This window comes from Hippoglossus hippoglossus, chromosome 14, assembly GCF_009819705.1.
Source record: "Hippoglossus hippoglossus isolate fHipHip1 chromosome 14, fHipHip1.pri, whole genome shotgun sequence".
Lineage (NCBI taxonomy): Eukaryota > Metazoa > Chordata > Actinopteri > Pleuronectiformes > Pleuronectidae > Hippoglossus > Hippoglossus hippoglossus.
Genome location: NC_047164.1, coordinates 22,303,340 through 22,326,645, shown reverse-complemented (window position 1 = coordinate 22,326,645; position 23,306 = coordinate 22,303,340). Strand labels below are relative to the sequence as shown.

Below are 23,306 nucleotides of genomic sequence, written 5' to 3'. Positions count from 1 at the left end.
TGAGAATCAGTAGAATTCCTCCTGTAGGAAGGTAAAGCAGCTCAGTGTTGTATTTCTGTTTCACGTCTTGATCATTTATAACATTGCAGAAAAGATGAGTTAATGTAATTTTCTTCTGCAAGATAAATAAAGTAAATAAACGCCATGTATGTATGTCTAAGAAACTAGAAGACGCACATGAGTGGAAAGTAGAAAACGTTTCTCAAAGAAACACAAGTAGAGAACCATAAGGACTATGTAGATGCAAAAAGCTAGTTTGTTCTGCTGGCTGATCCTGGTGGTTGTGTGGTCTCGTGTCCTGTGCTTTGAGGTATACTTGGTAAGTGAGAAAACCCAGATTGTTTGAGGCGAAATTCTCGGCAGATAAGAGACGTTGCTGGCGGAGAAGATCCGTTGGGAGGTGCTGTAAACAGAGACCTTGAGGGGATTGGCTCAGCACAAGAAACATGACCCGAGCCTGGAGAAGTATTTCAAATTAAGACATTGTAACACTGGAGGTTTGAATGTTTAAATGAAAATAGAATATTATATTATGATATTGTCTCTTTTTGAATTAATCCTTTGCACTGGAGTAAAACTTTGGAAACTGGCAGCTATCATTTTGATAAGAATTGCTAGTCTAAACACATTTTAAAGGGGAATACCACTTGATTTAGCTCACACAGAACATTCTTGTGCCTCTGCATCCCAGTCAGTCAAAAATAATCCAGACTTTGAACAAGCACTTAAATCTGTGATGTTAGTTTAATTGGCCACTGCTGCAGTTTTGTTGGCAAATCATTGATCAAAATTAATAAACGTTTGGTCATTGAAAGGAATTCTTGATCTGATTTATGATTTGAAGTCATCACAGATTAGTTAAAATGCTTACACATGCAGACTGAACTGACCAAGGGCTGAGTCAGAATATACTGAATAAGGAAATGTTGTGCTATTCCCCCTTATATATAATAAATTGCAAAGACTTTTTGATCATGTTGGTTTTTTAGTTTTTTCAACTGATCATTAGCTAGTGTAAATTTGGAATGGGGGCGTATTGCATGGTTGTGACCTTGTCCTTAAAGACTTTCAGAGGAGAGTGGCATGGTCTAGGTCTATGTTGTCCATGCTAGCCAAAATAGCTTTCTGGTCCTCCCGAGTTGGGCGGCGGTACAGCAGAGCAGAAAAGCGAGTGTATGGGTCATGGAAGATGGGCCGTTTCCTCTTCTTGCGGAGGTAGAGAGCTTCTTCGGGCTGGAGTACCTGAGAGGTGTAGGCCTGCTGGGTCTGAGAGGTGGAGACACCTGGAGGAGAGGAGATGAATGGCAGGTCACACACGCAGCCAACAAAGATGTATGTGATGACAACAAGACGTAAGTATGTATAGTCTTACAAACCCTTTTGTGTACTGCCTACATTGCAATTTGAAACCAAAACTAACTGATTGTAAACAATGTAACAAAGACCTGAACTTTAGTTGGGACTTGAACATGTGAAAATGCCCTTAAGATCAGTCAAAATATAGTGTCCTGAATGGGTCACAGAGCCGACTTTAAATTCATGAAAGCAAACACACATTAACCTTAACATGACCTGACACCACAGATGGCAAATAAAAAAAGTTACCTAGCTAACTAGCTCAGCTAGCTAACTGTGTGTCGCGGCGCAGAATAGCTTGATACGTTTATGGTGAAAGACCACTAAAGCATAGATGCTTAACTCATCTGTACAATGATGGTTGTTGTTGATAAGTGAGTTTGCTTGTTGATCCAATTAGGAAAAACACAAATATCAACACACATTGATCAGTCACATGACTGTTATAACAGAAACAAAACCAGACGATCCTGGTACTGTACGGGAGAACTAACAGAATTAGCATTAATTAGCATCCCTTCACAATCTACATTCAATTATAAAAGCTAAATGTCGGCACAGCCTGATCAGAAGCAGCTGATGTCAATTTACACAATGTGGCACATTCCCACTTCCTGGTGTAGAAGCTAAAATTACAAAACTGGAATACATAAGGTCAATAGACTTACATCTGTACTAAACTAAATGAAACACTGAACCAACAATGGCAGCAGTGAACGCTCAGCCATGTAAGTGATGAATTCACTCACTATTGTGTGTCTGAAAAGCATTTAAATGGTGATGTGCCGGCTTAGTTTAGAGAAACTGAACAACATCAGTGAGTACAAGTGTTTAAACTGAAAACCAGATTCAACCCAGTAAAGCAATTAGTCACTTAAATCTCTGGTGTATGTCAATGTGTGGCTTCCCTTTTGTCGGACCCTATAAATCGTGGTACATGCATCCATTGTAGTTAACAAAAAGCAGAATAAAACGTGTTAAAAAAACATTTCTTTGTAGCCATTGTGATGAAGCTAGTTTTAAAAAATGCCATAAAGAAAAGGGTTCAAACCTTCTTTTTTTCTGCTCTTGGAGTTATTGTTGTTCATTGTCATCTTTTTAGTCTTTTTAATACGTTGGTATCTCAGTGCATCAATCCTCTCAGACCCCGAAAGGCCACTCAGTGCACCTCGACGTCTTCTGGATAAAGAAGAGAGAGAGGGGAAAACAGGTAACTCCAGGCCAGAATTAGTCAGTGGACTGTGTTTCTGCACTACGGAGTGCAAAAAACAACAACCCCTGCACCACTCGTGCTTAGCCACAGGTGCAGCACATCGCACAGGATCAATGTTGAACACTTAAAGAGCTGTACTCTGAAATCCAGCAAAACCTTTTTTCAAGATTTCAGGAACAATTGTGATAAGTTCTACTATAGCCACAGCCTTGTACCTCATCTGGATTTACCAACATTTATGTTTAGGTAAACTATTAATATGTAATGTTTCAAGAATAAAGTTCATAAATCCAGATGTTACATTAAATCATACACCTTCAAATTCATTGCCCCTTCAGGGATATCGATGGCATTTTTGCTGGAATTGATCCAAACCATTTTTAAAGAAAAGGACGTATTACATGATTCCTGAAACCACTGATTTGTGTCATAGTGCAGATCAGGACAGTGAGTAACGTTTTTGAGAAGGTACAACATTTACAAAGACTTGCACTGTTGGTTTCAGAGGGAAATGAGGCAAAATTGACCAGTATTTTGAACAAATGTAACTAAGTATTTTCAGTTGATGACATATTTGCAGATTGGATATGTCTTTTGAAAACAAATCTGTCTAGCTCTGAAAACAACAGATGCAAATGTTTCCTTGGTGTGAAGTGTATATTTGTCAGCTGCTCATGACTGCATCCTACGACCTCCCTCCCATTCATGGAGGTACTTATGAGTTGGCAGCCCACAGATTTCTGCCACAAACAGACACTCGGTTCTCTCAAGGCACAGAAAACAATTAGCATTACAGAGAGGCCATCTTCCCACCGTGGCTGCAGAGAGAAACCGAATTTCATTAGTAGAGGGGAAGAATCACAGCTGAGCAACAAAGCATCATCAATGTGTATTCATAGACATGGATACTGTCTACAATGGGCTTCACCATGCTGACAGGGGGAGAGATGGCGGGAGGGGAAAATGACTACTCGGGAACAGTCACATAATGAAAAATAAGCCAAAGAAAAGCGAAGCACTAGGACAACAAATGTAACAAGAATTTATCAATATAATTGTTTCTTTTTTTGAAACGGAAGAGCAATATTTAGCGATGGCATGCATGGCAGTTTGCACATGGAACACGACTTTAAAGGGGAATACATTCAAAAGCACTTCATCGGGCAGTTTACTGAAACACAAGGGGGTTTTCAGCCCCCATCCCTCCCCTGTGTGCCCCTGCCTGCAAGGCCTTGGCAAAATATTTGTTCCTTGGGATAAAAAGAAGTGCATGGGCCATTTTGGGAGGACACTTGCTTCATATGTTAGTTGGAACTGTTCTGCAGTCCAAACTTGCAAGTGCAATTCGACTTGTACTTCGAGTAGATGCTTTGATTCATGCTACAGATGCTTTATAAAGGATATTAAGGCCATGTGTCCACCAGAACTCTTTAAATGATTTGGGCTAAACAGATGCTTGCGGAAAGTGCTGGTCACAGCTTCTGCTCTTGCTTAGTGGCTATTCAAAACCTGCAAGGAATCTGGTGCATTTTTTTGTAACTTCTTGAAACGGATGTGCTGACATCTTTGTCCATGCTAAGCTTGTATCACTGCCAGGAACATGCAACAGCATTTCAGCTGAACTATTAATGCAAACAAAGAGCTGTAAATGATGGCTTCCAGTGGACACACAGCTTAAGGTAACATCATTAGGCCAATCTTACAAAATATTTCTTGGAGATAGGTGTCCAAAATATTTTCAGTTGGTGTCATATTACAGTAAAGTAAGCATCTGTAATACATAAATGGCAGAATGTGTCACGCTTGAGGAGAGTGCTAAAGGTGCTTTCACAAAGTTAAAGATACATTTGTTTCATAAATACACTGTATGCCAAACCTTGTGGTAAAAAAGTGACACAAGATGTAAGTTATGGTCATGCCTTAGAGAAGCATATCTGCTTTTTCATAATGAAAATCAACATTGCCTGGATGTAAATTAAAATCTTTGGCTACGTGTGTGGCCATCTGATGGACTTCACTATTGTTTTGTTTTTATAAAGGAATTAATTAGTGTAACAATAAATTTAATCTTCAGCATGACTATTTGCTAGCAACTGGCCGATAGCCAAAGAGCAGGTGAGGCTGGTCTTCCAAGCCTGTACTTGGTACATCTTCAGGGAAGAGGATGTCAGGAGTTTTGGATGAGCTTGATGTATGTTTAACATCTTGATGAATGTTGGGTCCAAATAATGAGTAGGAGCTGCACCCTAAGCAGCATTAGGATATATGAAATGATATGGGACTGTTGGTTTACTCACTCGACTTGTATTCTTGACATGTACAAGTCCTTAGTCTGACCACCATGACCTTAGCTTTGGATGTGAAGTTGGTGGGAAAGTCAACCACTAGCAATTCAACAGTGGAGGTGGAAGAAGGATCACTATTCCACAGACGCTGTTTGGAGCAGATAGATGAGTGGGTAGTTGTATGTCAAAGAAAGTAAGTGAGTCTGCAACAAATCCGATTGCACAGGGCTGGTGTGGTGGAAGGAGGCAGACATAGTGAACTAAAGCAGAAGCAAGTGGAGTGGGGATCTTAAGTCACCACAGGAGAGAAGAGGAAACAGGTCTTGTCCATGATCATGATTTTTTTTCTTTGCACTGATTCAAGTTTAAATGAGGAAAACAGAGACAGAAATTGCTTACAACTAGCTAACTGGGCATCAGGTTATTTTACCAGTCTCTGGGTGACAAGGAACAGCTTCATTAGTTTAAATCAATAGAGAAGTCCGTAGAGACCTGAACTTGTTTCAAACCTGTGACATATACGACACAATTGAAAAGTTTTTTTTTTTTTATATCTCAGTTTAATAGGCATTCAGCTGAACAATAGGCTATTTTGGCATTGCACAAAAGGCTTTTGCACCAGTAATATCTGCAAATGTTTTACATACCAGTAACCTACCTTTGTTGATGATTTTAAGAACAGTGAACTAATAAACAAATAAATACTTAAATAAATAGGTATTTTAAACTGGTTTGAGTCTGATGAGATTGCTTTTTCCGACTTATGTTTCAACCAGAGGTAGATTAATCTGTATTGATGTATTGTCGTTAACAGAATAAAAGGTTGCATGTGAGTATGGTCAGTTAGCAAACCACTCAAGCATGAAATCATGTTGGTGATACATCTCTGACCTAATCAATTAACTAATAGATGATATATGCATCAGTTAGAATGCATAATGTACTGAGGACTGCAGAACTTAAAATGCATATAGCCACTTTGAGAAAAGGAAAAAGGAATAAACTGAAATGAACTACACGTGTTGTCTGAAGGAAGGAACAAATGAAACGAAGACTCAAAGTCTTGTATTCCCCTTTAAAGGACGAGGTGATCAAAAAAGTCCCACCTGCTAACCCCCCCCTTTCAGACATGGATCCAACCCTTACCTATTGCGGTGTAGAGGACCTGGTCACAACAACGCTGCCCAGATAGCTGAGATCAATCAAAAACAAAGCAGGTAAGACTCCAGGAGCCATCAAGAACCACCATACTGCCCCTAATTTATAATGATGGAAACATTGCAGTACATGAGAAGCGGACAGGCCCTGTGACACACTTTGCCCGACAACCTTTCCTTCGTAGTCAGACCTGGGGGAGTCCTGGGGGCAATTAAAGAGGTTGGGGCGAGGAAGGTTACAGAAAGGGAAGGGTAAGGAGGGTAGGAAAAAATCTGAAGGCAAGGGAGAATTGGTCATGCAGTCAGGTTACTAAGGCCGAGGATGGGCCGCAGGGCCTGCCAAGATGGACTCTTCTTAAAGCATCCCTCTGCATGATAAAGGCATCTTCAAAGGCTTGGAGCTAGACATAAAAATGATTGTTTTTTATGGGGAATCAGTTGGATGAATATTATGGGATTCCTCCTGTTAGGTGAAAGCGAGGTAACGCATGATACAGATGGAAAACAGGGACCCTCTGGTGATATCTGCAGATTCCCAGGCTTTTAGGGGCTTGTGCCAAACAAATTACACACTGCAATGACAGTAGTATTTTTCATCTGGATTGATTGTAGCCCCAAAAGGTCTGAAATGTAATCTGTGAAGCAAATGCATTTTCATGTCAAGTCAATTTGTTGCACAATCTATATTTTTTGTGTTCACTGGAAAATGCTATGTATTCTTGCAAAGCGATAATTTCGGAAACAATGCTTCACAGATGCAGTGGATGAATATCTCATTTGAGGTCTGACATGAAAAGCAGCATTGACCAAATTGAAACTGAACTGAAAACTTCCAGAGCTTATCCAATGAATCATCACAGCAAAATGGTTTTCCTTCAACCATAGAGTTTTCATTTTTCATATAAAAGTGTTAACAAATGAAAAAAGCAAAAACTAAACTATCAAAGTAATTTGCCACAGAGATGATTCTTTAAAAAAGGGATGGATATTGAACAGCACTCCAGTAACCAAAATGCCACAGCAAATTCACACATCAAAGCATTATGGGTTGGAGCAGATGACTAAAATTGTATCCCTCTCTGCATGCCTATTGCACCTACCCTGAAGCTGACAACTGGGATGGAGAGGGTTGAGATGGAAGGATCTCCTCCTCAGTCCTCCTATGAGATGGCATCTGCCCAAACATGTTGCTGCTTTCCATAGGGGGTGACGGGGACTGGGAAGGTGGGTAGCTGGTTGCAGAGGTGGCAAAGGCCATGTGAGAACGGTAGCCGGGGCTTGCCCTCCTGCTACCATGGCCTTGGGCAGGTGAAGAGGAAGGGGAAGATCTCCTTGAGAAGCTGGCTGTGGAAGGAGGGAGGAGGGTAATCTCAGACATCTCTGGGGGTATAGGAGGTTGGACAATGTTGGGACGTGGCCTGGGACGTACTACAATCTCTGGGGAGCCCTCATGAGAGCTAAATGGGCTTTGTGTAAGTGGTGAGAGTCGAGAGGGCTGGAGAACCACCTGATGCATGCCAGAATCCATCCTACGAGCCTGTCTGGGACTAAAACGAGGGGTGGTTTCAAACCATCGTGTGTCCAGGCTACTGAATGTGCTCGGGATAATATGGGCCATTGGATCGGTGTAAGGCAAAACTGGCACACCCATACCGTGGCTTGTGTGTCTTAGCTGCCCTAAATGTGCCTCTTGCATAGCTAAATGCTTGGCTGGGGAGCCATGAGGCTTGGCCCTACTGGGAGACCTCCTTGAGTGGCTCTTTGGGGCCTCCAGTGGCAGGACGGCTGGATAAGTGGGCATTGGGAGGGAGGAAGGCTGGAAAGCACTAAGGGGAAGAACATGAGGTGGAGGAGGGTATGGGGAATCGTGGCGGAGTTGCAAAGGGTGATGAGGGGGGAAAATGAATTGGGGTCCCTCCAGACTTGCAAAGGTGAAATCCAGCCCCTGCCAAATTTCCGGTGAACGAGAGGAAGAGGTGAGTGTCAGAGGAAGTGGGAAACCAGACACAGCATATTGTGAGAAATCACCCTCCCCAATTTCTTCAGGAATCATTGGGTGACCAAAGGGACCTTCAGCAAGATATGGAGGGGAGGACATGACAGAGCTGAGAGGGCTGGTATCAGGCATGTAAAAAGGTGGTGGGGGCTCATGATCCCCAGGAGGGCCGAGATAGCCATAGAAAGCCCTGTGGTGGAGAGAGCCTCGGATCTGCCCAGTGGCCTGGAGTCGACTGCTCTCCATGATGGTCATACCTTCGAAGGGCCTGTGGAAACGAGGGCTGTAGGCTGGAGGTTGCAGATAGGATTCCTGACTGGAGATGGGGGAAATCTGATGTGGCCGAAGGGGGGCCATAACTGGTGGCAGAGGCCTGGGATCGTCATTCTCTTCATCTGACTGTCGGAATTCAGGATAGAGGTCTGATTCCTCCACAAAAGGGAAGCCCTCAATTCGCCGGGGCTTAACAGACATTTCTGCATCAGTGGGATCAATGACGAATCGTCCATCTGGGCCTCTACTGATGAGTTCAATGGGTGTTGTTGCTTCAGCTTCATGCTTCATGCTGTACTTCTTGCTTGTTATTGCTCTTTTGGTCTTCATGTATAAAGACAATTCCTCCTTCTTCCCTGGACTTGGGGGTGGTTTCTTCCCACGCTGGTCATGACTATCCTCAGATGATTCTGACAGAGATGCCTTAGAGTGCATGCTCTCAGGGCTCACCTTTCCTGAAGATGACCTACGAAAAACAATAAAGAAGAGATTATTTCTTTTATATGAGTGCTCTACAATGTCACTGAATTAGCCGAAGACAAGTCCAGCTACATTTGAATAAAAATGATAACACATCCAGGCATATAAGGTTTAAAAGCCCAGGCGTAGGTGAGTTGTACTTCGAAACACCTTCTTGATCATAATACATTAACAAAGTTGTCCTGCAAAATATGTTGCCTGTTAATTTTCAGTCTGTTCAAAACTAACTTTATGAATTTTCATTGTCTTGAAAATAAACATTGAATTATGAATAAGAAATTACAAAGAGTAAATCTCTGTTTTTCTTACAAACTGGATAACTTAACCTATGCTTCAGTCAGGGATGTGTACACATGGACGGAATATGACATTCTCTATGATACACTAAATTGATCAGTGTGAATGTTTAATGTAAAATATGAATTCAATAATTACTTTACAAAGTGGGAAAAACTGAAAACAACCAACTGGTTTGTTGGTACCTACACTCATGCCTTCTCTCAAGGCTCTTTGACACAGCTGTTAGGTCATTGTGATTGTACTGCATATTCGATACAACTTTCACTCTCGCTATGTTAAGAGAAAAGCATATTGACAGCGAAACATTTTTAATCGTTATGGCTTTGTACTACAGTGTATTTAATTTGACAACATTTCTTTTGTAGTTATTGAGAGATTTACAATCAAAAACTCAACAAATCTGCTGCAAGACTGGGTATGTAATTGATTCGAGTAGATTGACAGTGAACTGACTGACTGTGAGTCAGTTGCAAAATCCTGATTAGTTACAATGACATGTTTCTAACTTTGCTCTGCCCAATTCAGTAAGAGTAGCACAGAAAAACCTCTAGGTAAAAACCATTCAAACTAAATACATTTTCATGTGTTTATATAGAAAAGCTGATGGTGAGCAACACTGTGTTTTTTTCACCAAAGACTACCGAAGAGATTTGTGTCTCTCTGTGTGTGGCACAAATTTTAGTAAATGTCAAAAATGCCACACTCTCCATTCTGTTAGAAAAGACAGACTCAGACTCAGTTGCATGGGAAGGAAGGCTCCATCAGCTTAGTGGGAAACACTGATTTGCGAGTCAAGCTTGGGATTTGAGCAACACTGCAACAACCCGGTTGAGTCAGTTGACACTGACAGCAATGTAACAGTCTGGTGTTTAAAGTTAAGTAGACATCTTCAGAAAAGTAGTATAGCCAACCATTACTTCAAGTGATGGCAGCTGTTCTACCAATATGTGTCAAAACCATAGTCTGTATTTAAAAATGAAAGATATGATAGCTCCCCAAAAGAGAAGCCAACCCATCTTGATCACACCTTTCTGGCAGGCTACAGAACAGGTCATAAACCCTGCCTCCTCCATGTTAGTGGATTGGACATTGACCAAACTGAAAAGTTATAGTACATGTTAGATAAAAGTTACATTTTAGGTAGTCCAATAATGAAAGCTAAATGAAATGATTTGGTTTGGACAACTGCATTTTTCCTGTATGCAGATTTAGGGTTGAGAATATATATAATATCAAGCATCTTGACCAGACTCATCACTATCAAACGCTTTCAAGTTCAGGAGTTGTGCAACTTGTTTTTGAGGATATGATAAGACATAACACACTTTTAATCACACAATATGAAGCTCAGTTCCCATTTGTATATGATGTTCGTGTAATAACTAACTATAAAATGTTTTTAAATAGGAAAGAGGAAAAGAAACATTGATTTGCTTTGAAGCCACAATCATTTTATTTCGTGGTCCAATGAAACACATAGCCACCCCTCAGTATAATCCCTATAATGACGGAGTATTTAGTAGGAAGTTGACAATGAAAACCACTGTTACATATGACAGATATTAAAGGACTGTTTCCAGGGTCCAGTACCTTGACATCTGCTTTTAGAAATTACAAAGACTGCTTATACAACTTAATTCATATAATCTTTTTTTCATTATTAATTTTAAATTTGACCATCATTCCTATTGGTTACATTAAGAAACTAAACCTAAAAACCATTTGAGATGGTGGCCAAAATAACAAAATACAGGCAAAGCAGAATCTGCCCATCATGTACTATAGACACACAGTATGAAATACTGATGCTCTTCTTGTAACATTACAAAACACAAATAAAGGCAACACAGTAACTACTGCCTCAGTACATGTTCAATGAATGAAGATTCAATAACTGATGCTGTTATATAGGTCTTTCAAAATGACTCTATCATTATACAGTTAGATTAAAATGCTGAATGTTTTCCATAAGCATACAGAGAATGACAAAGGGGCAGTACGCACTGATGTTGCTATTGTTAGAAGGTGAATCTGCAGAATAACAATTAGAAGACTTTTTATATTCTATCAGATGATCAAAGTGAAGAACATGTGTGACTGTGACAGTGTCTAGGAAAGGAATGATGGTGAAGTCTTTCAACTCAAGGGTGTGAGAAACAAAGTGTTTCAGGTCACATGGAGGTGGAATAGTGATTTAAAGGAGTCAGTGGGGACACAGTCACAAGCAGTTCAAAGCACAAAAATAGTCACAAGGCATAAGATGTGCAGGAAAACAAGGAGAAGGGCAAAGGTACACTTCAGTTATTCACTTTATTGCTGACAGTTAGATTCTCTTAAAACTGTTTTGTAAAGAGAAAGCTACATCCAGCAGACAGCTTGCTCAAGACTGGAAACAGGGAGAGACAGCTGGTCCAGCTCCGCCCAACAGTGACATGCACCACATTTTTACTGATTAACAATTTATATATTGTTAATTTTATACAAAAGCTGCCATGTAATGTCGGCACATCAGCATTTTATATGTGCTACTAGGGTGATGGTTTTAGGCTGTTTCGCCCTATTTCCAATATTTGTGCTATGCTGGGCTAACAGACTGCTAGCTGTAGCTTCCATCTTCTTATTCAACACTGTCACAAAGCAAGTGGATTTGCCAACATGTTTTATATATATAGCATATATAATACTGCCATTGAACGTATATCTAAAGAATTATTAAACTGGAAACAGATGTTTGAAGATTTAGATATTAACTCTTGACAAAATCAGCAATATACAGTCTACACCATGGAATAGCAAGAATGTTTTACCTGTAGTGTTTGTAATTAATTATTACCATACAGTGTGGTTCACCAATATGATCTCTTTGTGCAATATCTCTTTCATTTACAGTCATAGTTCATTTTTTTCAATCTTTCTTTGCCAAGACTCAGATGAAGCATGGGGACATTTGGCCTGGCTCACACAAAAAGCTACAATTATACTAAATAATTTGTCATATCTTATTTGTTTAATTCTAACAACAATAGAAAGTGCATTAACAACTTGTAATTTTAAGGGTAAATGTTTCTTGCAGTGATCCCCTTCAGTCCATGGCTACCTGTTTTCTTTTGCTTCCGGACTTAATGTTAAGCTAAGCTAATTCCATTTAGAGTCCTATATTGTCTAAATTTCCGATAATGTCAAGCTATGACATGAAATTGAAGATTGTATTTGTGATGACCGACTCCTAATTTCCTGAATAAAGGTGTTGGATTTTTTAAATTGATAAGGTTTTTTTTTTTTATTCTTTCAGCTCTCATCTTCTGATGATGAAGGTCCTTGACCTTTCCTGAAAGATCGCGACCAGTATTGTTGTTGCCTGGTGGGGACATTGAGCCACAAGCATGCAGACAGGTCAGGAGTCTGAGGGGCTGGGGCTGAACCCGAGTGCAATGGGGTGTATACAGTGTGCAAGAACAGGGGGACAATGGCTGGCACACTCACTGAGGACTGGAAGGTTGTGGCCTGTACCTGCTTGCGTCCAGCCCCTCCCAGTAGGGCTCAATGCTGGGAATGAAGCTAATTGGACTCCTGCAGAAGTGGGAGATCAGACAGTGAGAAGTAGGGAGAATATGGGCGTAAACAGGATGCCTGTCAATGAGAGGTATGTTTATAAAAACAAAGCAACAGAAAATGAGAGAGAAGAGCTTGATATTATTGTAAATATGGGCTGAAAAAGACAGAAATGTGATGGAGCTGTTTTGACTCAGAGGGAATCTGAGAGGAGAGAGAGAAAGCTTTGAGACAAGAGAGGCTATCATGGAGCAACAAGAGGTTAATGCATGAAATATCAGTAAAGATGTGACCATTGCATGTTGAGATACATAACTATCCATTTATTGAGTCTCAAGTTATACAGCCAAAATCACACACACACACGTGTAGATCATGGGATGCAGCTCAAGTTTGTCTTGTGTTTTAATGTGTCTTTTGTTTTCTTTAGCTCCTCCTATTTAAGACATGGACGTGGAAGAGCGGCGAGGGAAGAGAAATCAAGGAAACATGCATTTCCTGAAATTGCTTGCTGATGACAGCCACACAGCCGTGGCACCACTTTGTAGTATCTCTTGAAGTATTAGAATGTTAAATACAACAATGCTAGCATCAACACAATAAACCTGTATTTGAAATGCACACATCATTCAAACAAGTTAATATTTGCGGTGCTTCAAATTTGCTTTGTTTAGAAATGTTATGTGATACTAGATTCTTTTAAATTATTCTGCTCTTATAATGATACCATACAGATGAAATGTGACACTGTTTGTGTAACTTTCAGCAAATGAATTAGTGTTTCTACAGATCACATCTGCAAGGAGTCAGCAGCATCATTTACTGTCAGTTTTTTAAGGTTTATCTTAAAACACTACACTTCAAAGCTAAGTCCGACAGTAGCCTTTATTTCCTGGCTTTCAACAAAAGTCTTCAAAAGACCAAAACCAGATAGACCAAAAAACTAATTTCAAAATCCACTGCTTGGTCTTTAGCTCTCAGTCTCAAGCCAAATGTTTCCGTCTAAAGATGTTAACAGAAAATTTGAGATCAACTCAAAATAAGAAAGATGTCACCCAGGGCATCAGTGTGGCTCATTAATATGTTTTAACAGAAAGAAGAGCTCTATGGCAGAGGAATAAGATATATCATCCTTTAACGGCTTTGACACACACATAGGACATTGACATGGGATTTGTTTGAGGAAAAATCTATAATGACACTAAATTTATCCTTTAACACTACGACGAATATATTATCTTCACTCAGGAACCAATAATAACAATGTGAAAGCATTTTTTAGAAATGTTTTGCAAATACACTAAATCAAAGACTGAAATCTTGAATAAGACATATTCAGACCTTCGATCAGTACTTTGTAGAAGCCCTATACCTGGATTTGAGCATTTATCCTGTCCTTCATAAGTAAACAGGTGGTATCTGAGCACAGGAAGGAGCCACAACAAAGCACCTGAACTTTTAGATTAAAATATGCAAAAAGGGGAGCTTTTCCTCACTGGCATGATTCATGTTATGAGTGCCATCTGTAGTCTTTCTGCTATGACATGTAAAAATGTCCGGTGTGAAAAATGTCCACTAAGGGAACTGAAGAGACCTTTATGATGGTGGCTGGATTGATATCGGGTCACATAAGAACAGAGCAACAGAAATAATGAGATGGAGTTTTTATCAAAAGACTACTAACTGTCACTAACCTCTGTTGTCCAGAAACATTTGACAAAGTAAATACTGCAGCTGGCTTTACAAATAAACAATTCAGAAATCTGTTGAATATCACAGGGAGACGAACAGTGGGTTACAAAATAAAAGCTTTTCAGAAACTCCAAGGATGTGTCAAGTGAACTTGTCACCTCTAAATTAAAGTGTCAGAATCATCATTAAACAGACACAGAAACACCTTCTTTAACCGTGAGAGGATGATGTCTTCACATGATAACAAAATGAACAAGGGACACAAATTCGCTGTACAACCTTTTGGCGGGAAGACTCCCAGGAAGAGGACAGACAAGATAAACTCCCACAGAACATAGATTTTAATCCACACAGAAAAATCTGCAAATATATAGTTGATCAGAACTGACTTTGTGTCTAACTCTGTCAAAGACACAAAGACACACACACACACACACACACACACACACACACACACACACACACACACACACACACACACACACACACACACACACACACACACACACAACACACACACACACACACACACACACCACACACACAATGAAAGGTGTGTGTGGATGTTTAGGATGAAAGTTGTAGTTTGTGTTGTAGTTTGGTTTTCCATTTTGGTTTTTGTCCTTTAAGGTTTTTATGTAATTGCTAATGAAACCTCATGAAAAAGTATTGTCTAACCTCTTCTAGACTGGTATTCCTTCATTTCTTCAAAGTTTTTATTTTGTTAATGACTTTAATAAGTCTTTCTCAGTAGAAGTTGGGAGGTTTTGTCATCCAACCCATGAAATTACTTTTAAGATTATTCAGCAAATCTAGTTTAGGAAAGCCGAGACAATTCGACCACAAATGACCAAGGAACCAACAGCAGATCCTCATCATACTAACCTGTCAGATCACTATTGTTTGTTTTTTGATGTGACCATAGATGGCCCAATAAAAAATGATACAGGATATCTCATTAAGAGATGCTATCTGTGTTCAGATATTAAATTTATACATGAAAAAGTAAATCATTTTAAGGTTTTAGACATTTTTAATTGCTTCCTAGAAACAGGTATCTTTCCAGATGCACTTTAAACAGCTCTGGTTAGCCCCCTTCTTAAAAAAAATAATCCTGATTCCTCTATTCTGAACAACTACAGACCCATTTCCAACATGCCTGTCCTTGGTAAAGTTCTGGAAAAGGCCATATCTAAATAGCTGGATGAGTTCCTACATAAGAACCATATACTGGACTGATTTCAGTCTGGTTTTAGAAAGGATTACAGCACCGAAACAGCACTGGTGAGAATAATAAATAACCTTTGAGTGAGCGCAGATAACAAAAATACATCTGTCCTGATGCTCCTCGACGTATCTGCTGCACACACAGTAGATCACAAGATCCTTTTACACAGACTGGAAAGTTGGATTGGTATCAAAGGCACTGCTCTAAACTGGTTCAGAACATACCTTACTGGCAGAACATATTTTGTTAGCCTAGATGACCATGTTTCACGAAAGCATGACAACCTTCTTGGCATTCCACAGGGTTCTATTCTTGGTCCTTTATTATTTTTGCTTATATATGTTACCACCGGGAAAAAATATTAGTGATCAGGGCGTGAACTATCATTGTTATGCAGATGATACTCAGTTATATCTATCTGTAGCGCCAGATGACTCTGATGCTCCAAATCAAGTTATAAATTGCCTCTCTAGTGACGAACAATGGATGAGCAACAATTTTCTCAAATTAAATGAAGATAAAACAGAAATTCTTGTAATCGGTAGTGAGGATCAGAGACAAAAGATTATTAGCAAACTTGGAAGTCTGGCGCATCAAAACAAATCAAAAGTAAAGAACCTGGGGGTTACACTTGACTCATGAAAAAGATTTTAATCCACACATAAACAATGTCACAAAGAGTGCCTCTTATCATTTAAGAAACATTGTAAGAGTAAGATGCCAAAAAGCTGACTCATGCTTTTATACTTTCTTGTCTGGACCACTGTAATGCTCTTTAATACCGAAAAAATCAATTGATCGACTCCAGTTTGTACAAAATTCAGAAGCCAGGGTTATACCGAGAAATAGGAAAAAATATCACATTACTCCGGTTTTAGCGTCTTTAAACTGGCTTCCAGTATCACTGAGGATTGATTTTACAAATATTTTACATTTTACAAAATGTATAAGGGTACAGCACCCTTATACATTTCTGATTGTTTATCAGCGTATGTTCTGAACCGTTCGTTCAGATCGTCTACCCCGGGCTTACTTAATATCCAAAATACGAACTATAAAAAGTGTGGGGACACAGCTTTGTTCGGAACAAACTCCAACCACACATCAGACAAGCTACTTCTGTTGATAGTTTTAAGAAACAACTCAAGACCTATTTCTATGATCTTGCTTTTAATTACTTTTATCTTCTTTTTTTAACACAATTGTCTTTATTCTATTTTTATTTTACTTCTTTTTATACCTATTGCTAGATTTATGTTTTTTTTCAAATCCTGAGTCTATATGTTTTATTGCTAATGTGTTCTTATTGATTTATCTTAATTCATATCTTTGATTTTATTGTAAAACACTTTGAGCTATATTTTTGTATGAAAGGTGCTGTATAAATAAAATGTATTATTATATTATTATCAGCCTTAAGAGATCTGCTCAATAAACTGGGACAAGGCCGTCAGCTTAGCAGCCCTGCTACCAAACCAGCCCTTGCTGCAACCAAGGAAAAAGCCACTTCGCTCGGGAACTTTGAGTCAGTGCTGAACTGCTTCAAATCATAGCTCCATATCCAATGAAAAGTGGCCAGAAAAGCCAGAGAACAATGTAAAAGTACATTTTCATTCAGATATTAACGTGATATTTTTAGGGCTGTCAAAATTAACGCGTTAACGCGGGATGATTAATTTGTGGAATTAACGTGTACATTTTTTTAGCGCATTAACGCATGCGCAGAATGACCCGCTCCATGTACCCATACCAGCCCCCACTCACTTGCTCAGAGCGACACACGCAGTGAGATCATAGCTCGTTCACGTTAAGCAACCGGTCAGTGACTTTGTAGAAGAACAGTGAAACACAGTTTCTCTGGTCACAGCTGCTCACTGATCAGAGCAGAAGCTGCAGTTGGTTTGTACCGAGCTGGAGTTTCTGTGTCCTCCTCCACTCTGCTCTCACTTGAACTAATAAACACTCATCACTGTTATCAGGACCTGATCAGCACATGAAGTAACTTAGTGTTTGTTTGATTTGCTCCAGAGTCTGAGGCTGCATTTAAACATCATGAAAATGACACGTCAACATGTGCTCAGTACAACACGAGACGTGAGGCTCACAGTCAGGACTCAGTGTTAAAATGAGTGGAGTGACACGCAGACATGATCCGACACCATAGATTCATAACCAAACACATGACCGTACGTTTGTCACCTAAATCATCCCAATAAAAAATGAACTATGAACGTGAACTAGTTCATTTTCATCTGCATGAACTGAACTTGGAACTCGTTCTTTTTAAGCGTGAACTGGCTCAACACTGCTTCTACAGATGGGCTCAGATTCAGATTTCACATTCACATTTAATTGTGTAAAGGTTTGGTTGTTTGTTTGATTTAAAAAAGAAAAGAAAAAAGTTTTATTCAACCATCCTATATATGCTAAAAATATCTTTCCGTTCCCACAACAGAAACATTTAGATATGGTGATTAATCGTGATTAATCATAGCTACCCTGTAATTAATCTGATTAAAAATTGTAACCGTTTGACAGCTCTAGTTATTTTATGTCTCATTGATTTGGTCGCTTGACATTTACCCTAAATATATGCTCATTTTTTCTCCAGGTCTCTGTCCTGTGTATTGCTTCAAAGCAGTGACAAGGATCCCTGAATTGAGAGCTTTAACTCCTGAGTATGAGACTGATAGATACATGTATCTATTTTCCTTTTATGGAAGGGAGTCTCCCAATTTTTACTGTGATTCTGCTACAACAGATGCCATGGTTCAAAAGTACAGTGTGTATATTGTTTGCTTTGCTGAATGTAATACTGTTTGAATGATTGTAAATATTTATGATGGTGTGATGCTTGACCAGGGAGCAAAATGAATCCTACCTGTTGTGCCCATTGATTAGGGTTTTGTTGTTGAGTAATGTGCAATGTTGCTCTAGGGAATGAAATATACTGTAAAATATGTTGTGTGTTGTGTGCATGGTGGTTACTTACGGAATTTCCAGACTTTTTCTGCAATGGGTTATGGACAGAGGAGGGTCTGAAAGATAAAAAAAAAAGGCCACTAATGCACAAATACATAATAAACAAAGTTGTTCATGATACATGCTACATCCTCTGTCCTGGCAGAGGCAGTGTAAATGCACACCAGACCTTTAAGTCTCTGAACCTCATTATTAACAGTAAATAACATTTATTTAAATAAAATGTAAATAACACATGTCCAAGGCATTTACATTACTCGATTTTACCAAACACAAGTGATGCTGCTGCAAAGTTGCTGCAAAGCCCCGGGACAGAACAGCAACAAAATTAAGAAGTCAAACAACCAAGAAACATAAGATATAACGACATTGCGGCACTTTAACTTCCATTCTATGTCAAAATTACTGAATCTTTCCTGTTAGAATATATGATTAGTTGTGAAGCTATGGGGAAATGTACACAAATCAGTCAAACGGCCCATATTTTACACCTTTCTGGGATTTAATTTTAGGTATTGATACTCCTAAAATGATATATCAGTGGTCAAAAAAACTGCTGCAATGTGTATTTCCATGTCCTCTCTTCTGCCTCTCTCTGGAGCTGCAGACAGAACAGGCTGTTTTCGCCTGCCTCTTGACCCCTCCTCTGATTGGCTGACTGCACTTGAGAGTGCCAGGCGACTGAGTGACACGCGACCAGGCCTATCACCGGTCTCATTCTGGCGCATTTGACGATCTCTCTTGTAAACACAGCTGAAAGTCCAGTTGTTATGTTTGCATCTATAGAAGACCAGCCACATATTTACAGTCGGTTACAACAGGATGTTTCTGAACTGTAAGTTACACCGTCCTCATGTTTGTTCAAGTTTTAGCAGGACAGTCGGCCAATGTAGGAGTAACGTCCCGAGCTACAGTACGGAGTTTCACAACGGAGTTCCAATACGGAGTAACATCTATGTTACTCCGTAGTGAGCACAGCGACACGGCACATCAGAAGAAATAAAGCGTAACCGCTGGTCTCGAACAGTAACGTTCTTAGGAGGAATGTGCACGGACACATTCTCTTCCTTGCATCCCTCCACGCTGCAGTGTATCTTCAGTGTTGTTTGTTGTGGTTAGCCTATGGTAGCTAACAAGCTGCTAGCTCAGCAACATGTCTGCTTGGTGCCGCGTTTGGTGTGGAGGGGTGGTGGTGGTGGAGGTGACGGGGAGCGGGGGTGGTGGGTTCGGAGGCTGGACTGGTACCTGCTGGGTGGGGCTGAGAGACGAGTGCAATCCTGAATGACATCATACGGGGGAGGAAGTACGAAACGAGACGTTTCGATAACCTATTTCTTAGAATGGACTGAGTGAAAAAGTCCGCGGAGTGACTGTTTTCATACTTTGAGGGTACCTACTGACCCCCTTCAAGTAATTACGGATAGTAAAAGCCCAGAAAATGTATTTTACACAATATGGGCCCTTTAAGCACAAGTTAAATGTGTCACACTTAAAGGTTTCGATTAATGTATTCAAAACTGATAGTGACAAAGCAGCCAACTAATGTAAAGACAAACCAAATGCAACACAATGAGAGAAACCTCTCATCATATTTGTGACATTTAAAAAATATGCTCAGAGATTATGGAGACATTAATCCCCCCCCCTCACCTCTTTTCCTCTTGAGCTTCCGCCGGCGCTGTTTGTTGACGAAGCAGGCGGCCATTGTACTGAACAGGACAGCTGCTGCTAGGAAACAGATGGTGGCCACAATGCCCGCCACCACAGGCCGTGCCAGTCCACGCTCCTCCACCATCTCTGGAGGAGGGAAGAAGTCTGTGATGTGAGGAGGAAACAGTCAGAGACAAAAACTTCAGTTTGCAGTTGGATTCGTGTAGGCAGACAGAGGCGAGAGAAATAAAGTATTTATGCAGCAAGAATTCAGGAGCATTTTATTAATATAGCAAACAGTAAAGATACAGATTTAAAAGTCTAGTTTTCTCACTAGACATCAGATATAGCGCTCCTCAACATTAATGCTAGTGTCAACATTCATTTTCTGGCTCTGACACTGGGGCGATATTTACTATGAGGTTACCCTGGAGCTTTTAATTCACATCATCAGGAATCAGGATATTCTGATGTTGTGCATGTATGCCTCCTTTGCCGTTTCCTCACTAGCCTTAATGCCTTTAGCTTCACTCTCTAACCAGAAACAGAAGACTAATCCAATCATTGATAAGGTCCTGCACATGGACCTTTCGGCAAATGAAAGCGAAAGTCCTGCTGTTTACAATGAGATTCAAATATCTTGCAGCTGACCTTTAGGACTGCATCTTTGAGATTTCAGCAGGGTACAGCTGAAGCCAGGAATTTTTCCAAAAGTATCTGTATATTACTGTGTAGAAAGAAAGTCAGAGGCAGATCATGTTTCACTGCCAAAATAAACTGGGATGATGGAAATGTAGCTTCAGGTGAATTGTACTCACTCAAAATAAATTTACAAATTTGTGTAAATTGCATACTGGACTAGGATTAGCAAACTAACTGATGTCACAAAATCAGTTTGGACTATACGTGTTGAACTGAGATTTGAGCTGAGCACAGAGAAACATCCGTCCCTCATCAGATAAATGTGAAAACAGATTCACACATACATCACACAGTGTGAAGTTTAAACATCAGGGTCAATACATGTTTGACTTTAATGGAAGACATCACGATGAAGTAGACTCAGTAATAACTTCAACCTATTCCTCCTGACTGACACAACAACAAACAAAGGCAGTTGGCATCACAATGTAAAATAACAGTTTAATCACCATCTGAGCCAACCTGGTACATGGTGTGTAAAACACTACGATGTGATAGTTCCACAAGAGCAGTCACAGATGAACAGGCTTGTTGCCCAAAGGTGAAAAAAAGGTTTAAAGGGTTGTATCTGCTTCCTGCGGGGGAGCATGACACAGCAAATCAAAAGTATTGTAGCTCCAGCAATACTGGAATCTGATCAGCCAATTAAAAAAAGGAAAGAGAAAAAGAAAAAGTGTCCACATCATGTTAGCACGATATTCACTGACAGAAACAGAGGATCGAGCAGGAGCCTTTGAGCTGCACATTGCACAGCTGTTCAACTTTACCAGTGGGGGGCAGCAGAGTACTTCTAGAGGTCTGCAGTCTTCTGATCAAATCTTCTCCAGAAATGCTCAGCTGATGTGTACTCAGTGACCTCTGCAGTGGGAGCAACATCCTATTTTAAGGGGTTTAATTTCAGATTCAGGCTTTGGGTGTTGCAACAAAAAAGACTTTAATGAATCCTTCTGTTTTTTTATTAGCACAGAGCAGAACGATGCAATCTGTGGGAGACAGGCAGAAGGATGATGTCATACTTTTCAGGATGCTACAAAGGAGTGTGCATGTATAGCACGCTCACATTACATTGTGCTGGGTGGGCAAAATGTAAAGTTGGAGTTGCTGAGTGTGCAATACATCTGCAGCCCCTCCTCAGGACTGAAATGAGATGGCCTGAGGTTATAGATGCAGGTTAGAGCCAGAGGCTGTTGGGTTAATTTCCAACCCTGGGAATCAAACATGAAAAGCTCCTCTGAAGTCAAGGCAAGGAGCAGAGTTTCAACCAGAAGATGATCTTGTGTCAGCTGCTTAGTAATTTTTCATGCATTTATAATAAGGAATGTGGGTTTATACATTAAATATTAGTATTTTTATTAACCACATGTGAAATTATAGCATGCATATGCTTACCTGTGCTGGACACTCCCACTACATTACTGGGCTCGCTGATCATGTCATCCATGACGGCCATGACACGGAACTCATACCACGCCTCCTGGAAGCAGAAGAAGAGGGAATTAAACCACGACAAGGTAAACCTTCAGGATGTGTGGTGTCAAGAATAAAGTGTGTGATCAGGCTGTCGGATTCTCCAAAGATCACCTAGTTAAATGGTAAATGGAATGTATTTGTGAAGCACTTTATAAAGCAATTGTCCAGTCTTATCGACCACTCAAAGAGCTTTACACTACAAGTAGCAATCACCCATTCACGTGCACATTCATACTGCATACTTCTCCATCACATATTACACATTTTCTGTCAGCAAAGTCATCAGGGGAATTTGGTGTTCAGTCTCTTACCCAAGCACACTTCAGAATGCAGACTGGAGGTGCTGGGGAATGAACCACAAACCCTCTGGTTAGTGGACGACACCCAAGTCTCCAAGGCTCAGTAAATGAACAGTGCAGCTCAGTCTGACAGTTACCCTTTAGTTTTAGTGCCACAACTTATTGGATTTTAAAGGCTTAACAGCTCAAAAATAGATTAATTAAAAACTGATCATTTCTACACAAAAGACACAATGGAATCAGTTACTGTAAACTGAATTTGCAAAATTGGGGTTTTTAAGGGCTCACTACCAAGTTTTAGGTCAATTTACACATCATAGCAGCAGCACGAGAATTAAAATATCTGAGAAAATAACCCTGATTATGTCACAGCGATGTCATCGGGATTATCTTGGATTGGATTTGGGATTTGACATTTATAACAGAAATCCTGCATTGTAGAATTTAAATGACCTGGCCATTTACCAAGAGGGTTTAGAGAAGATGCTAACAGTTCTCGCCCCATACTAGGGACAAAAAGTTGAATAATCATAACCTCTGCTGCCTCAGTTTCATCAGACCATCGTAAAAAGTACAACGCCTTTTATGTCTCCAGAGAGGGTGTCTGTCAGTGAATGTCACTTGAATATTCTGAAAACTACAAGTCTGACAAATATGAAAGAGTGATCTTA

The 23,306-nt window shown here is 40.0% G+C and overlaps 1 protein-coding gene across 6 annotated transcripts in view; it reads right to left on the bottom strand.

Moving 5' to 3' along the window:
• LOC117774428 (protein turtle homolog B-like) overlaps positions 1–23,306 on the bottom strand; it is a 116,369-nt gene continuing 93,063 nt past the window's right edge. For 2 of the 6 annotated variants that reach the window (XM_034606848.1, XM_034606849.1), the window contains exons 15-21: positions 22,256–22,340; positions 20,165–20,329; positions 18,525–18,570; positions 12,544–12,630; positions 7,112–8,746; positions 2,408–2,535; positions 1–1,283 (exon numbers count right to left, since the gene is read on the bottom strand). In XM_034606848.1, the coding sequence (XP_034462739.1) occupies positions 1,069–1,283; positions 2,408–2,535; positions 7,112–8,746; positions 12,544–12,630; positions 18,525–18,570; positions 20,165–20,329; positions 22,256–22,340 (2,361 nt within the window). In that variant the 3' untranslated portion in view covers positions 1–1,068. Of the gene's footprint in view, positions 1,284–2,405; positions 2,536–6,000; positions 6,047–7,111; positions 8,747–12,543; positions 12,631–18,524; positions 18,571–20,164; positions 20,330–22,255; positions 22,341–23,306 lie in introns of those variants that run through there. The other 4 variants (XM_034606851.1, XM_034606852.1, XM_034606850.1 and 1 more) reach the window with 3 other exon arrangements.